The sequence below is a fragment of the Dama dama genome, chromosome 21 (genome assembly GCF_033118175.1).
Source record: "Dama dama isolate Ldn47 chromosome 21, ASM3311817v1, whole genome shotgun sequence".
Classification (NCBI taxonomy): domain Eukaryota; kingdom Metazoa; phylum Chordata; class Mammalia; order Artiodactyla; family Cervidae; genus Dama; species Dama dama.
This window is the reverse complement of record NC_083701.1, coordinates 67,379,011-67,396,745: the sequence shown is the minus strand read 5'-3', so window position 1 is coordinate 67,396,745 and position 17,735 is coordinate 67,379,011. Positions and strand designations below refer to the sequence as shown.

Here is a 17,735-nt window from a genome sequence, read left to right as displayed (position 1 = left end):
TAGCTCCTGTTTGTTCAAATTGAAGGATGTAGGCATACTAGAGAATTCAAGAAAATTTCAGGAAATAGCACTGTGTATACAGTAGTGGGGAGAAGTAAGATGATTCCCTCTGAATAGTCTTATCACCAAAATGGGGTAATCTGTGTCCAGTCTTCATGTATAAACAATACAGAAATTGCTCTTGGTCCCTCACTGATCTTCTCATTTACAAATATACCAGAAAATCACTTTCAGTGGACCCAACTTTGTATTTGAAGAGCAAAAAAATTATCTCTGATTAAAAGTCTATATTAAGTTTAATCTTTGGCCAAAAAAAGGTTACCAAAACACATTGGTGGTTAATAAAAGGTAAAATACAAGGAATGCATATGTTGCGGAGTTAACAGGAAACAGTGGTAACACGTGGTGCTGGATCTATAATAATCATATTGGTACACTGCAGATACTTGTGGAATTATAAGGTTTTTCAATTTTAGATTCCAGTTTTTCCCAGGAATTTCATTTTATCCAAAAAAGTAATTTTAAAAATAAGGGAAGATATCACTGCCTCAGTAGTAATATTTGTAATAAAATGAAAGATTAGAAAACAACCTAAATATAAGGGAACTAATAGGTAAACTATAATGTCGATGCAAGAGAACATATAGCTATTTGAAATGATACTAATATTGCATAGGTATTTTTCAGCTTTCACACATGATACATAGACATGCCAAGCTGCTTTTCACATTTAATCTAAATCAATGTTTGTGAGCTTCCCTGTTTGCTCAGTGGTAAAGAATCCACCTGCCAGTGCAGGAGACATGGGTTCCATCCCTGACCCGGGAAGATCCCACATGCTGTGGAACAGCAGAGCCCATGGGCCACAGCTGTTGGGCCTGTGCTCCAGAGCCTGGGAGCCACAGCTAGTGAGCCCACCTGCTGGAACCACTGAAGCCTGTTCATTCTAGAGCCTGTGCTCTGTAACAAGAAGCCCCCGCAATGAGAAGTCCACACACAACTGGACAGTAGCCCCCACGACTAGAGAAAAGCCCATGCAGACAGAGACCCAGCACGGCCAAAAGCAAATAAATAAAAAAGTCAGTGTTTCTCAAACCTCACAAATGTATATTGAAAACTTTATCATCATGGATTTCGTGTGTTGACTTAAATAATCTGAATCATGTGTGCATGTGTGCTCAGTTGCTTCGTTTGTGTCCAACTCTGTGACCCCAGCCCACCAGGCTCCTCTGTCTGTAGGACTCTCCAGGCAAGGATACTGGACTGGGTTGCCATGCCCTCCTCTAGGGGATCTTCTCGACCCAGGGATTGAACCCACGTCTTCTGCATTGGCAGGTGGGTTCTTTATCACTAGCACCACTGGGAAGCCCAATTTGAATGATAATGTTACTTAAATAGAAAACATAAAACTATGTTTTCAAGCTCCTTGTGCTGAAAACATTTATGCTAGTATTGAAACCAATTTACTAATGAAGTAACAAACTAGTAAAATATTAACTAGAAACTTTAATGTGAAAAATTATATTTTGCTAAAGCCTAATTTCTACTCAGCGTGTATATAGTACCAGGGCTTCCCTGGTGGCTCAGTGGTGAAGAATCTGCCTGCTTATGTAGGAGACACGGGTTTGATCTGTGGGTCAGGAAGATCCTCTGGAGAAAGAAATGACAGTTCAGGCCAGTATTCTTGCCTGGGAAATCCCATGGACAGAGTAGCCTGGCAGTCTACGGTCCATGGGGTTACAAAGAGTCAGACATGACTTAACGACTGAATAACATATACCACTCCACTAGGTTCTTTTGAGTATGGCAAACCTACATAACTGGGTACTGTGAGATGACTCAGATCTCATGTTGCTTGTTATCCATTATGAAATCTTTTTTTTTTTTTTTAACCATAGTGATCTGTACATTTTGTTTTTACTTGGCAATACATCACTTAGCGTTAAGAAAACCATCTCATGTTTTTTTTCTGATTAACCCAAGGCAGTTGAAGTAGTACTGTGTAACCAATTGGATAATTAACAAGCATGAAAGTGAGTTCTGAAATCTTTTGGCAATAATGGGTTACAAAGTGGTCATCTAGTTGATTCAGGTTATGTTTATGCTATGATGTATTTGAAATGAAAACACAAAAACTCAGAGTTGGCTGATCTCTGGGAATATATCCATAGGCCCAGTTGAAGACAGTAGTTATTATTTGAACTGCTGGTTTGTGCTGCTCTCTGCTCGACTCTGCCACTGGGGAGAAAAAGTCAGTCTCACTGGATTTTGTCACATCCCACTGTCACCCTTCTGGTTCTTACAGCCACCAGGCATGGTGGTGTGGGGAAGAGCGTTGAGTAGCACAGGCATTCAGGACTGGGGCTGTGAGGAGGCTTGTTCATGGAGAGAATAACTGGCAGAGTTACTCAGTTTTTGCTGCAGTGACTAAGAAGGTTCCCTCATCCCTTCCCAGACAGTGTTTCTGGTGCACAGTTTTGTAGGTTTGATCTGTGCATTGGGTAGGGGTAGTGAATGAGTCTTTGGAATGAGGATTACAGGTTCAGCTTCCCAATTCTGGGCTGGTAGAGTGGTTGGCAAAGTCCTGACTTGAGACTCGACATCCTCTCCTTCCTGTTTGCTGACTAATGACATATGAGTATCTTGTTTTGTTTTAGAAAGCTAACTTTCACAACAAATTTCCAGAAGTAATATTGTATGAGAATAGGTGGTCTTTAGAATACGTGATATTCACAAAATGGTGTTGCAGCAATCACATTTGGAGAAGAAATACTTACTGCATACACAATAAAATAAATTCCAATTGGATTAAAGAATTAAAAGTAAACAATGAGACCAATGATCACTATACAAAAACACTGGTTCCTGTTTTTAAAAACTGTTGTAGGTAAAGTCAAAAACAAGGTAAGTATATAACAATAGGAAGGAAGTGGTTAGGTTATGATAAATATGTATAGTTATGTACCATGACCTTTCAATGTTCTTGAAGTTTATGGGTGTATATATTATAGAAGGATGCTCATAATATATTGTTAAGTAAAAATAGATCATACAGAGTTATAAAAGAGGAAAGATCTAATACTGTTTACTAAGTTCTAGAAACTGTAGTAAGTGTTTTTCAGCTTGTATTTCATTTGATCTTCATGTTTTTAATATATGTGTATATATATATTTTCAATTACATATGCATTCATAGAACGCAGGTTATTTTCTAAAACTTCTTAGCAGTTTTGAGGTATAATTGACATAGAACAAACTGTACATATTTAAAATGTACCAGTTGATAATTTTAGATGTTTAGACACACTTGTGAAACCATCAACAAAATCAGTATAATGTTATCACCACCGAGTTTAGTTGTGCTGTCTGGTAATTTCTCCCTTGTTCCTCTTATCCCACCTCTACCACTGTTCCACTGTCTTCAGGAAACTGATGATTTGCTTTCTGTCACTGTAAATTAGTTTGCAGTTTCTAGAATTTTATATAAATGGAGTCATGCGGCATATAATTTTTTGTTTTTTTCTTCCAGTCAGCAGAGTCATTTTGAGAATCACATATGTTGAGTGTATCAATAGTTTGTGCCTTTTTATTGCTAAGTAGTAGCCTATTGTATGGCTGTGCCACATTAAAAGGATGTTCCCCAGCCAGGGACTGAACCTGCACACTTGGCAGTGAGGCTGCAGCGTCCCAACCACTGGACTGCCAGGGAGTTCCCCTGTACCACAATTTAAAAAATAATAATTTTACTTCCTTATTTATGGCTGTGCTGGGTCTTCATTGCTTTGCGCAGCTTTTCTCTAGTTGCGTCGAGAGGCGGCTCCTCTTCATTGTGGTGCTAAGGCTTCTCGTTGCGGTGGCTTCTCTAGTTGTGGAGCACAGGCTCTAGGCGCGTGGGCTTCAGTCGTTGCAGCCCACAGGCTCAGTAGTTGCTTGGGGCCCCGAGAGCACTTGGGCCCAGTAGTTGAGGCTCACAGGCTCAGTAGCTGAGGTGCACAGGTTTAGTTGCTCTGCAGCACATGGGATCTTCCCGGACCAGGGATTGAACCCCTGTCCGCTGCATTGGCAGGTGGGTTCCTAAGCGCTGTGCCACCAGGGAAGCCCCTGTACCACAGTTTGATTGGACCAGAATAAATGCAAGCATGTTTGTCTCCATTAGGAGAATTATGCAGCAATTTTCATGAAGTATTTTAAAGCAGTAGCACCATTGTGTTTTTGTGTGTGTGTGTGTGTGTGTGTGTGTGTGTGTGTGTGTGAAGTAGCCATTGAATTTATGGAGATCCAAATTTAATTGTTGAGAAGGGAGTCTGTTGTGGTAGAGGATATGCATAGGAGATAACACTCAATGAAGATTGATAGAGGAGAAACTTATGAGGCACCTCCAAAAGCATTCTGTGTTTGTGATTCTGGAAATTTTCAGAGCTCTCTATATCTATCATATACAGGGCTACTATAATGTTAATTCTGGATAACCTGCTGATTGAAAGCAGTATTAAGTAGATATTAGAAGATACGCATTGTAATTCTAATTGTGTCATCTTCTAGCTATATGACTTGATTAAGTCACCACTTATCTGAGTTTCTTATTCCTTTTACGTAAGAGTTAGTATTAGAACTGCTAATTCCATAGTGCACACTGTGCTCTAGAGCGATAACCATGTCTAGAGATATCCCTCTAGAGAGGGATAACCATGTCTTTTCAAAGGGAAGGGAAGATGGGGGTTGAACTCCAGTATACTCACAACAAGTTGTGTGTTGTAGCATGAGGCTGTATTTGCCCAGAGCAGAGATGCCTTTTTCAAATTCTCACAAAGGCCCATCTATTCATTAAGCAGACACAGCAGCAATGAGTCTTCCCAGGTGGGAGGTAAGGTAGTAGTGAAACACTGAATTTGTTGTAGGATGTTGTATAGGTAATGGTGGCTTTGTCCATGCCTACCTCACAGGATATGGAGAACAATGAGATGTGTGTGAAAGTGTCTTGAAGAGTGTAGTGTTACACAAATATAATGTCTTGCTCTTTTGCTGTTCATCTGTGGTTTATTTTAGGGTAGATACAACAAGAATTGAACACTCCATTCCTTTAAGAGAAAACTGGGCACTACCATATTTTGCATGCCAAGTTGCCGCACTTACAGGCTATTTAAAAAGCAACTTAAATTCTTATGGAGAGGTAAGATGCAAATTTATTTGTCACAATTCTGATGTATTGCAAATGTGGTATATAATTTTAAAGCTATTCATATGAAAAGTTATATTCAGTGAAACCTAGTTACTACATGATAGATAATCTTGTTATAACTTTTCCTGTAGTCTGATTGGCAGTAAATTATATTTAGGAGAAGGGAGATGTTACCTCATTTCAGTGCAGTTACTTGACAAATATGAAGAATATTTTACTATGAAAATGAATGTCTCGTTATTTTACTACTTCTCTCACTTTTGGGACATTCATGGCCTCTAATCATCATGAGTTGAAGAATATTAGTGAAGATAGAAAGTGACTGCGAGTGACGGCAGTGGTCGCAGTGCACATTCTGTTTACAGTTACGTGTTGTTTGCCCTCACGCTTTCTGTGCCTGAGGGAGGTAAAGTTCAGGAGACTGTCCTGGGTGGTGTAGATTCTTAACTTGTTGTTACTGCCATAAGCCCTTTCAGGGATCAGATGAAGCTTAGAGACTCCATCTCAGAATGATGATTTTAAATGCATAAAATAAATGTGATTATAAAAGGCAACCGATAACATTGAAATTGACTTCGATGTAGTAATCTTTTGACAGTCTGCCTGCCTGTCTTGGATCAAGAATTCTCAGCCTGAAAAAGGGACTGACTACAGGGACCTGGTTGGCTAGGAAATAGGATTCACTTATGGTTCCTTTGTGAAATCTCTGAAAAATACTCTATTCTTTCAGGGATGTCAGATGTCCTGAGCATAGCAAACTTTATTTCATTTTTGATGGTACTAGAATTTCCTTTGTTTTTGTTTTCTTTTTCTATTTATCTAGAATTTCCTTTTTTATCTAAAATAATAACACATTTGAGATTTGTAATTTTTCTTCTGCTGGGTTTATGTAAAGACCTTTCTGAGGAGGGGGAAAAAAAAGACCTTTCTGAGGAGGAATATTTTCTACAATAGAAAGTCTTTAATTGAGTTTTCCTGTTAGATCGTGCAGCCTTCTCCTAGGGAAGAATAGTTCTTCAGTTTTTGTATAAAAGTGTAACATAGCAAAATGAACTGCCTAAGCTTCTGTGTATTTACCATTATTTTGAATTAAAGTGAAAATTTTGTTGCCACAAAAAAAGATGTGTTTGGGTGTTTTTTGGCCAGGCCTTGAGGCATCTTAGGTTCCCTAACCGGGGATCAAACCTGTGCCTTCTTTAGTAGAAGTGCAGTCTTAACCACTAGACTGCAGGGAGTTCCCTATCAAAGATAAAATGATTTTTAATAAAATCATTCTTCTGGGACTTCCCTGGTGGTGCAGTGGTTTAGACTTCGTCTTCCAAGGCAGGGTGCATGGGTTCGATCCCTGGTCCAGGAGCTAAGATCCCACATGCTTTGCAGCCAAAAATATGAAAATATAAAACACAAGCAATATTGTAACAAATTCAATAAAAGACTTTAAAAATAGTCCACATCAGGGCTTCCCTGGTAGTCTAGTGGTTAAGAATCTGCCTGCCAAGCAAGAGACGTGGGTTTGATCCTTGGTCCAGAAAGATCCCACGTGCCTTGGAACAACCAGGCCTGTGCACCTGAGAACCTGAATGCTGCAACAAGAGAAACGACTGCGATGAGACGCCGAGACTCCGCAAGGAAGAGCAGCCCCTGTTCTCTGAAACCAGAGAAAGCCCACACACAGCCACAAAGACCCAGTGCAGCCAAAAAAAGTCAATAAAAATTTTAAAAAATCATCAGGAAGTGCATTACTAATAAACAATAAAAATTTTAAGAAATAGCCCATGTCAAAAGTTTCTTTAAAAAATAAAATTATTATTTTAAGAGGAGTTTTAGAAGAGGTAGAATGAAGTGTTAACTTATTTTTTTCCTTCTATACCACATTCTACATCTTTCTGAATATCTTTGTTTCATTGCCATGTTATGTATTCTTTCTAGTACTTTAAAAAAAAATTTTTTTTTAATTTAAAAGAGGACTTCCCTGGTGGTCCAGTGGTTAAGAGTCCACCTGCCAAGGCAGAGGATACGGGTTCAATCCCTGGTCCAGGAGGATTCCACAGGGTGTGGGGCAACTAAGCCCGTGCCGCACAGCTCCTGAGCCTGTGCTGTAGAGCCCGCATGCTGCGAGAGGGGGGACCACCCCGAAGAGACGCCTGTGCGCTGCAGCTCGCGAGCAGCCCCGGCTCGCTGCACACGGGGGAGGCCTGCGCAGAGGCCTCGGGGACCCAGTGCAGCCGAAATGCACTTGTATATACAGTAATAATAAAATACATACTGTAAAAAGTAATAAATACATGTGCATTATGCAGATGGTAAAAAAAAAAGTGTAAATGGATAGATACACAGTTAAAAGTATATTTCCCTTCAGTTCACTATTGTTTACCAAAGACCTGGTGCTTTTTGAAGGGATCTAAGAATAGCTTATACTCCTATTTTTGTTTACATTTTTTTCTCCTTTTTTATTTAAGCACAGTTATTTTTCTGTATTTTGAAAGTATTCCATGAGTTTCTCACTCCTCTTCCATCCTCTTTCATTTTTTTCCTCTCAATATTAAGGTAAAGGAAGTAAATTATGTTTAGCAGTTTTTTGATTATTTGTAACCACTTCCCTGGTGGCTCAGACGGTGAGGTATCTGCCTACAATGTGGGGGACTCGGGTTCAATCCCTGTGTTGGAAAGCTCTCTTGCAGAAGGAAATGGCAACCCACCCACTCCAGTATTCTTGACTGGAAAAATCCCATGGACCAAGGAGCCTGGTAGGCTACTGTCCATGGGGTCGCAAAGAGTCAGACACGACTGAGCGACTTCACTTGGCTTTAACTACTCATCTGGTCCTGGGCTTCCCTGGTGGCCCAGATGATAGAGTCCACCCTGCAGGGCAGGAGACCAGAGTTTGCTCTCTGGGTCAGGAAGATCTGCTAGAGGAGGGAATGGCAAACCCCTCCAGTGTTCTTGCCTGGGAAATGCCACAGAGAGAGGAACCTGGTGGGCTACAGTCTATAAGGTCAGAAAGAGTTGGACACGACTAAGCAACTGACATATCTGGTACTCAACAATACACAGCAAGAGCAAAATATCAATTCAAATGTTAAAGCGGTAGCAATATTAAGGATTGTATAAAAACATGGGTTAAAAAAGAGCAAGGTTTTACGGTGGTGTATTCTCAACCCTTCAGCTAAAAACTCAGTTTTTTAAGAAAACGAAACTGCACTTTCTGCTGCCGTGATGCCCGTGAAAAAGCCTGTGGCATGGGGGGAGCAAAGAAAGAGAAACAGGGCCTGAAGATTACTCGCGACTGTACCCACCCTGTAGGGCTTCCCTCGTAGCTCAGTTGGTAAAGAAGCTGCCTGCAATGCGGGAGACCTGGGTTCAGTTCCTGGGTTGGGAAGATCCCCTGGAGAAGGAAACAGCTACCCACTACAGTATTCTGGCCTGGAGAATTCCATGGACTGTATAGTCCATGGGGTTGCAAAGAGTCAGACACGACTGAGTGACTTTCACTTCACTATACCCACCCTGCAGAAGATGGAATCTTGGGTGCTGCCGATTTTGAGCAGTCTCTTCAGGAGAGAATTAAAGTGAATAGAAAAGCTGGGAATCTTGGAGGTGGTGTAATAATTGAAAGAAGCAAAAGCAAGATTACTGTGACGTCTGAGGTACCTTTTTCCAAAAGGTATTTGAAATATCTCACCAAAAAATATTTGAAGAATAACCTGTGTAGTTGCTAAGAGCAAAAAAAAGTTACAAATTGTGTTACTGCTAAGTAATCAATCAAGATGAGGAGGAGGAAGATAAAGATTAAAATTCAGTTATCTGGAATATTTTGTATGTTATTGCTCTTTAGTAGTTGTGTCAGATTCTTTGTGACCCCATTGACTGTAGCCCTGCCTGCCAGGCTCCTCTGTGGGATTCTCCAGGCAAGAATACTGGAGTGGGTTGCCATTTCCTTCTCCAGGGGAACTTCCTGGCCCAGGGATTGAAACTGTATCTTCTGCATTGGCAGGTGGATTCTTTACCACCCAGTCACCTGGAAAGCCCAATTTTGTATGAGTTCTTCACTAAAATTTAGAAACCAAATATATATATATATGTATATATATATATATAAACTGTCCTTCCATTATGTTTGCTTCCCCTGGAATTCACCGTATACATACACATCTTTGTGTGTGTGTGTGTGTGAATTGAAAGAAGATTTGCACCTGAATCAACCTGAATCAGTAGTATTGACCACCCAGCAGTCAAGTCTAGTAAAAGCCACCATTAAAAAATACTTACTACTTTATCTCTTAGAATGAAAGAAAAATTTACTGAATTTTCTTCCTTTTCTTTTGTCTTCCTGAGATTCTCAGTATTGTGCTGAACACTGAAGGGCAAGTGGTTGATTTCTTTGTAGAATGTTTGGTTTAAGATCTTACTGTTTATGTAAGGATTTAGTAATAATTATGTGATTTTTAAAACAAAGTTTTAAGAGTTGCTTTAAAATGGAACCAGTAACAGCCACAGAAGTTCAGGTAACAACTTGATGGGTTTGTATAGTAACAAAGCTGTTAATACTTAGTTTCTTTCTTTTGTTTTCCCTAGAGGTTTTGCTACTTGTTGATGAGTGCTTCAACTTACACCTTTATGATGGTGTGGGAGTACAGCCACTATCTCTTGTTTCTTCAAGCAATATCTCTCTTCTTGCTAGATAGTTTTTCACTGGAGCAGAGTGACAAGGTATTAATGGCATTTCAAAACTATGACTTTAAATCTGCAGAATTTTAAATCTAGTATCTATAGGATTGTATAAAAACCATTTAGCTTTTAAACTTATTTTGAAATACTTTAATAGGCTCTGATTTATACTTCTACTCAAAAGGTTGTTAAACTCATTCTTCCCTAGTCCTTTTAGAAGCACTTTGAAATTCCCTTAAGCATGGGCCGTTTAACCAAAGTCACCCCTGTGCTTCCTCTCTTATTTCTAGTCATTTCTCTCTCTTCCCTGTTTCTTAAAAAAAAAAAAAAAGAGTGAAATATAGGACATGTGCAAAAGAGTCTGTGTATGATATCTATATCCCATGGGCTGAGTATCCAGGCCGTGGGGTCATAAAGAGTTGGACATGACTGAGCAACTGAGCACACATATAGTGTATAGAAAAAATATGAGTAATTGAACACCCAGGCCAAGAATTGGAGCATTTCAGTACCCTGGAAGCCCCTTTTTCCCAGTCATATCCTACTCCTCTCCAACAGAGGCTAACTGTCCTGAATTTTGTTAATCCTTTCCTTCTTTTTCTTTATGTTTTTTTACCACCTATCTATGTATTCCTAAAAATACATTGTTAAATGATAATGTATTGTTTACTTTTGCCTGATTTGCTTTTGAGATTCATCCATGGTGATATATAGTTATATTTCATTCATTTTTATTAATGTATTCTGCTGCTAAATAACATTTAAGCTTTTTTCCAGTTTATTGTTCATATGACCAGTGCTGCTATAAGCATTCATATACATGTCACCTGGCTCAGATTTTTCTAGAATATATACCTCATAGTGGAATTAGAAGTCAAAGGATAAGTGCATATTCAATCTAACTAGAGATACCAAGCCTTTCCCCAAAATAGTTATATTGATTTATACTCCTGTCAGCAGTAGTTGCCCATAGACATTCTGTTCCTTTATCTTTTTATTTTTTTGCCTTGTTATCTTCCTTTTCCTTACTTATAAACATTTATTGAGTATGTAATATATTGTCTTATCTAGAAATTTGGGAATCTTCATGCTCATTCTTTTTCTTCCGCTTGGTCCAGAATCCTGGTAATTAGGTTATTTAAATAATCATTAACCAAGTATAAAGTTGTTAACTTGTGAAGTGAAAGGGTAATAAGTACCTAAAAGTATTACAGAGGTAAAGCTTCAGGAAGCAGCTACCACTCTAGAAGCTGTGGAAGAACTGGGAATTATTAAAACTTAGAAGTTTAGAGGAGGGACCCCCATGGAGCTGAAACAGGCCTCTGATAAAGAGCCACTGCTCCACTTTGCTGGTATCCCTGTACTGGAAAGAAGGGCTCTCTGGAAATGGGACCCAGACTTCTGAGAATGGTACTCTGGCCAGCTGATCCCATGGTCTCTGGGGTAAGAAGACATGACAAAGATGATTCTTGAAGCTTAAGAAAACTGCAGCTGCATGCAACTGCTGTTACAGGAAAGAATTACTCTGTTGGAGTGAAGAAGCCTCGCTAAGGTGATCCACCCAGGAACTGCAGGCTGCAGGAAGGAATACATCCCTGCTCTGTCCTCCAACCTTACCTCTCAGGAACACAGATTGGAAGAGCTTAATAGGGAGCCAAATGGAAGAGCAGAAATGTAGATTTTAGAGGTTGGCCCCAGCATTATGAATCTGGGATAGAGACATAGGTTTGGACTAAGAGAACCAGCAGTCAAAATGAAAAAAATAGGATATTACTAGCACCCAGAAGATCAGTAGAGCCCTCTCCTTGTGATTGTGTCAGCCTCCCAACAGTGAGGTATCTTTTTAAAAAACGGTTCTGGCCTTTTAGGGATGTTTTTTCTTTCTGGTTTTTTTTTTTTTTTTTTTAACATCACTCTGCATTTTGATTCCACCCCCCACCCCGCCCCCGGCCAACTAATGTCTATATTTCATCTTAGTTCGCCCCTCTCTATTCAATAAAAGGAATCTATTTTATGGTAGATTAAGTTATACTATTGAAGTTTAGAAAAGAAACCTAGTAAGACATAACTTTCTAGAAGAACTAGGAGGTCTTCTATTAGGAAATTAAATTTAACTTTCTTAATGTCACTGTTAAATGGACCAAGTGCAAAAATACTTTTCTCTGGTGCTATGTTTCATGGCAATATATTTTCCTTGGGTAGGTTTTGGGAACTCCTGTAAAAATTATGACTTTTTACTTACATAGCTTCATGTTGCTCAGGTGGACAAGACAAAGCAAGTGAAATGAAGTCAGAGCCTGGGATTAAAGATGGTTTTTCTAGTCTGATTTAGACATCCATGGTTTCAAAGCTTTTTACTTTGTTTCTGGAGAGTTCTTTCTAAAAAGAAAGTGATAAATTACCTATATTCCATGACATTCAAAATACAAGTTGAATGGTTGTACAATACTGTCCAAAATTATAGTAGAGCATTTACTTTATAATTGTAGTCAAATTTTATCTAATGAAAAAATGTACAATAAAATTAATTTTGTTCTCATTTTTGTCCCAACAGGTTCATGAAGTTTATAAAATCTATATATTTTCTCTCTTTCTGGGATATTTACTGCAGTTTGAGAATTCAGCTTTATTGGTGTCTCCTTTATTAAGTTTAGTAGTAGCCTTAATGCTTGCTAAGTGCCTTCAGGTGAGTAGAATTGACTGTCATTCTTGGGGTGAATTTTTAAATTGTTAATTTTTTTAAAATCTCACTTATTTGTTCATATGGTTCCTCCTTCCCATAGCTGAATGTGAAGAAAGGAACTTTTGTGGCTAAAATAATGAAAGTGATTAATTTTTACTTGGTGTGCGCTCTGACAGTGACACTGACTGTTATAATGAAGGTAAGTGACTCTGCTGGAGATTCGTGTAGTAGAACAGTTTGAATAATTTAATTTTAATGAGAATAATGGGATAACAATGGAGTTTATACAGTAATATTTTTAGCTGAACTGTAATCATACCTAGTGTATTAGGTGGGAAAATAGGATTCTGAATTTTTTCTAAATATACTTTTTAAAATTCTACTTTATTTTTCATTTAATTTAAAATGTCATCATTACCCCAATTAGCATAAAGTAATATGTAGAATAAATTCAGATGAGTAAAAGACATTCAAAAGAGTGGGGTAAGTTGTTTATGCTAGGTGGGAAAAGGTTAAAATTTTCTAACTACCCCATTATACTTTTATGCTTAACTATAAGGTAATGTGATTGACTTATGCCAGTAAATCTCCTTGCTTCATAGTTATACCTGGCATTTTTAATTCACATTTTTTGTTTCATAATCTTGCTGTGTTGTCTAGTTCTAGTATTGGACAAAAGCATATTGCTATAAGCATAACTAATAGTTCTACAACTAATAGTTCTAACTAGTGTTTTTATCCTCCAGATGTTTGTCCCACACAAAGAAAATGGACATATGCTGAAGTTCCTTGAAGTAAAATTTGGACTAAATATGACTAAGTAAGTTTTGGATTATGTAAGTTTACCTAACTCTATACCACTTATAAGATAAAGAGCAAAAATAATCAAAGGATGTTGTATGCACCTAATTACATACCACTCAGAAAATAATCTGGGATATTATAATAGCTAGAAGAAATATGACATTCATACTTTTCTTATTTTAAAAAATACCTCATTTAGGTCTTTTAAAATTAGGTGTACTTAAACCTCAGTAGCATCACAGCGTGTTAGGTCACTTTCTCCCTTAATGAGGAAGGATGATACAACCTAAGGTCAGGATAAACTAAAGATTTAAAATGAATAAAGAAGCAAGGAAACTAACCTCTAACCAGCAAAAGATCAGGATTGGGAATACATGTAAATCCATGGCTGATTCATATCAATGTATGACAAAACCCACTGGAAAAAAAAAAAAAAAGAACATGGGGATTTCCTTGGTGGCACAATGGATAGGAATTTGCCTGCCAGTGTAGGGTACACGGGTTTGATCCCTGGCCCAGGAAGATCCCACATGTTGCAGAGCAGCTAAGCCCACCTGCCACAGCTCCTGAGCCTGCACTCTGGAACCCGTGAGCTCCGACTCCTGAGCCTGTGTGCTGCAGCTGCTGAAGCCCTCACACCTGGAGCCTGTGCTCCGCAATGAGAGAAACGCCCCCAGGGAGAAGACCGCACGCTGCAGCAGGGTAGCCCCTGCTCACGCAACTAGAGATCGCCCTCACAAAGCAACGCAGACCCAGTGCAGCCAGAAAAGGGGATGAGGTCAGCTATAATTCAAGTGAAAAAGGTTCCCGGTATATTACACATCTGTGCCTTAATAAAAGCGGGGTATGGCATAAAAATGAGGTAGTCAGTAAGATATTTATTTCATAGCAAAGACTCTCATCTTTGGTCATAATAGTGGATTGGGCCAGAAGCTGACTTTTTAAATCCAAAAATAGTGTACTTTTGTTTGTTGGTTAAGTGCATGTTTTAAAATCTAAAATGAAATAAATGATTTTATATACTGATAGAATTCATTTGCATAGCAGAAAACATATATTTACCTATCAGAGTGTTAGTTGCTCAGTCGTGCCTGACTCTTTGCAACCCGTGAGCTGCGGCCCACCAGGCTCTTCTGTCCATGGGATTTTCCAGGCAAGGATACAGCAATGGTTTGCCATTTCCTTGTCCAGGGAATCTTCCTGACCCAGGGATATATATTCAGATGTATCAGTTGGATATCAGGGTTTGTAATGTTCTTCAGAATTTCAGGGAGCATTTCTGTTGAGAGAAACTTTTAAGAATCACTAAAGAAGTGTTAATATTTATTTAATGTGCAAGATACTGGGCCAGGTACTCTTTGGGATACAAAAATGTCTACAGTCTGACACATGCATGCTAAGTTGCTTCAGTCATGTCTGACTCCTTGTGACCCTATGAGCTGTAGCCCTCCAGGCTCCTCTGTCCATGGGATTCCCCAGGCAAGAATACTGGAGTGGGTTGCCATTTCCTTCTCCAGGGGATCTTCCTGACTCAGGGATCAAACAGTGTCTCTTAGTCTCCTGCATTGGCAGGTGGGTTCTTTATCACTAGTGCCACCTGGGAAGCCAATCTGGCACATAGCGGATTGCATTAAGCACTATAATAAAGCGATAATTAAAGTGCCATGGGAATATGGGGAAGGAAAGATTGAGATTAGGATTATGGAAAGATCATTAAATTGGGAATTTGAATTAGACCTTAAAGAATTAGTAGGTTTAATAGGTGTATTTAAAAACAAGATGCATTTGTCCTGGGGACAAAGATTTCGATGACAGCCTCTTTGATACAGTTTTATTGCTGTTTGGCACATTGAGAAACTTGAACCTTTTAGTTTAAACCCGGTGATTTGTGATGCATTCTTGGTCCCTCCATGAGCACTCCTGAACATCACTTTTTCACTTATCTCTTTCCCCAGGGCTGGAAATTTAAGGATTAAATGGAAGTTAAAGATGGTTTGGGAGTGAGAATGCCGATTAATCTACCTATAACTAGGAGTCTTGGTTATATTTAGTGTGGGTTAAAAAAAGCAGTTTATCTGATAGGACTGTCTAATATAAAACAAGAGTGTCCAATAACAATGTAACTTTAGTCGCATATGTAATTTTTTAGTAGTCATATTAAAAAAACAGTAAAAAGAAACAAGTGAATTTAATGTGTAAACAATATAAAATTACTGAGATATATTTTGTATTTCTAAAATTCCTTTCTTCAGCTGTTTTTATCTTTGAAGTCCAGTGTATATTTTGTGCCCTAAGAATATTTCCACTTGCCACATTGCATGTGCTGACAGCTATATGTAACTAGTGACTATCATATTGGACTGTGCTGGTTGAGGCTACACAGCTGAATTTTTTGTTTTCTTCCAGGTAAAAATAGAAAGTAAAACTACCTTAAAACTATATTGAGTCCTATATATATTGGACTGTATATATATATTGTCACATTGCTATATCATAAAAAAGTAGCAGTTTTAAATTTATTAGGGCAGCTTGTTGAGGAGGGTTACTAATGCTATTATTTTCATTTGTAAAGGGTATGACCTTGCTGTCGTAAGTTAATAGATTAAAGAAATGTGTTTTGTCTTAGTTTTTACTGAGATAAAAAATAACTTTTATGTTCAGTGTTTTAAAACATCTGTAATTTTAGTATCATGCTTTTTGTTTTCTGTAGGAATTTTACAATGAATTGGCTCCTGTGTCAAGAATCCCTTCAGGCACCATCTCAAGATTTTTTTTTGCGATTGACACAGTCTTCTTTACTACCTTTCTATATTTTGGTGTTAATTATTTGTTTTCTTTCTATGATTCAAGTTATTTTTAGGAGAATTAAGTAAGTACCTAAGAAAACCAATTGTATTACTAATTAGTAAATTATGAAATACATAAAACATTTAATATCTTTCCAATATTTATGTATTTGTTTTATAGCTTCTAATTTAATTCTTTTCATTGGTATGTAAAATATTGTTATAAGTTGACCAGATAAAATTCAGATTTAAGCATATATATCTAAAATATGTAACGTCCATTTTTAATGCAGGAATAATATTAAATAATCAGTTAAACTTTTAAAGATTCATTCAGTAATTTACTGAGGATTTTTATTTATTGTAAGAAGAATCTCTTCTACTTAAATGAAACTAGTAGTAAAAGTTATTTTAAACTATAAAGTTTGACTATTTAAAAATATTTTTATAATGTTTGAAAGGAGGTTGTATATAGTATCTTAATTTTGAGAACTTACTCTAATTATGATTTAACTATATTGATTTAGCAACCACTAGTTCAGTTATAATGGACAAGGAACATAAGTATCTAAGTCTCTTTTACTTTCATGTTTCATCTTCATTGAGTCAGTTGTCTTCCAAAGTTGAAAAGCCTCTTTCAAAGACTTGGAGATATATAAGTTAGGTATTTGACCAGCAGAAAGTACTTTCAAATTTTAAAAACTACCTATGTATTTTTTATGAGGATACTAAAGATCTTTGATTTTTCAAAGTAGTCAAAAACATTTCTTTCAGTAGTGATAAGTCCCTGAAAGAAACTGTTGCACTTGAAGATGGACGAATTGGAGAAAGGCCAGAAATAATTTATCATGTGATTCACACTATTTTACTGGGTTCTCTTGCAATGATTATAGAAGGGTAAGTGTATATTTGATCCATTTGTTTTAACAAAGAATTGTCCTTTATGATGGTAGGTAGTGTTTACTTTCCAGAATACATTTATAAAACACTACAAAAACTCAAAAAACCTTAATATAAGTGGGGTTTAGAGAGGTATTTATAATATAATGAACCAGTATTTACTTATGCTTTTATTTGTTCAAAAACTGTTGAATGTCTTCAAAGGGTCCAGCATTGTGCTCACTGCTGGGGGTACACTGGTGAACAAAAGTGGACAGCAAAAGTCTAACCTTATGTGATTTATGGCCTATAAAGGTGACAGACACTAACCACACAAAAATAAAATCACAACTTTGCTAAGTGAAGGAGAGGTAAATGGTGTTTTGAGAGTGAGGGTTCAATAAATGATACCCTTTTCTTTGAAGTTTGACTTAGGTGAGAAATAAGACATAGGAATATAAAAGTGTTCTGAGTACTCGGTTTTAATGAAGGTAGGAGGTTTCTTTTTACCAACAGACAATTCTCTGGATGCCAGCTGGGTATCCTACAATTCAACTCAGTTTTGACACTTGTCTGCCAGGACCATCAGAATCCATAGGCATAGGGTTCAGTCCTACAAGACTCCCTTGATACCTCTTCAGACACCGATTACAAGTCCAGGTTATTACCTGTTTCTGATGAACTGACCAGAGTGTCCCAAACTCTGGCTGGAACACTAGTCACTTCAAGAAGTAGT

General features: G+C 37.8%; 1 protein-coding gene across 3 annotated transcripts in view; it reads left to right on the top strand.

Moving 5' to 3' along the window:
* DPY19L4 (dpy-19 like 4) overlaps positions 1 to 17,735 on the top strand; it is a 57,009-nt gene that overhangs the window by 21,252 nt on the left and 18,022 nt on the right. The window contains exons 7-13 of one of the 3 annotated variants that reach the window (XM_061123756.1): positions 5,047 to 5,170; positions 9,755 to 9,889; positions 12,402 to 12,533; positions 12,631 to 12,729; positions 13,277 to 13,350; positions 16,045 to 16,203; positions 16,898 to 17,017. In XM_061123756.1, coding sequence (XP_060979739.1) covers positions 5,047 to 5,170; positions 9,755 to 9,889; positions 12,402 to 12,533; positions 12,631 to 12,729; positions 13,277 to 13,350; positions 16,045 to 16,203; positions 16,898 to 17,017 — 843 coding nt within the window. Of the gene's footprint in view, positions 1 to 5,046; positions 5,171 to 9,754; positions 9,890 to 12,401; positions 12,534 to 12,630; positions 12,730 to 13,276; positions 13,351 to 16,044; positions 16,204 to 16,894; positions 17,018 to 17,735 lie in introns of all 3 variants that reach the window. The other 2 variants (XM_061123755.1, XM_061123757.1) reach the window with 2 other exon arrangements.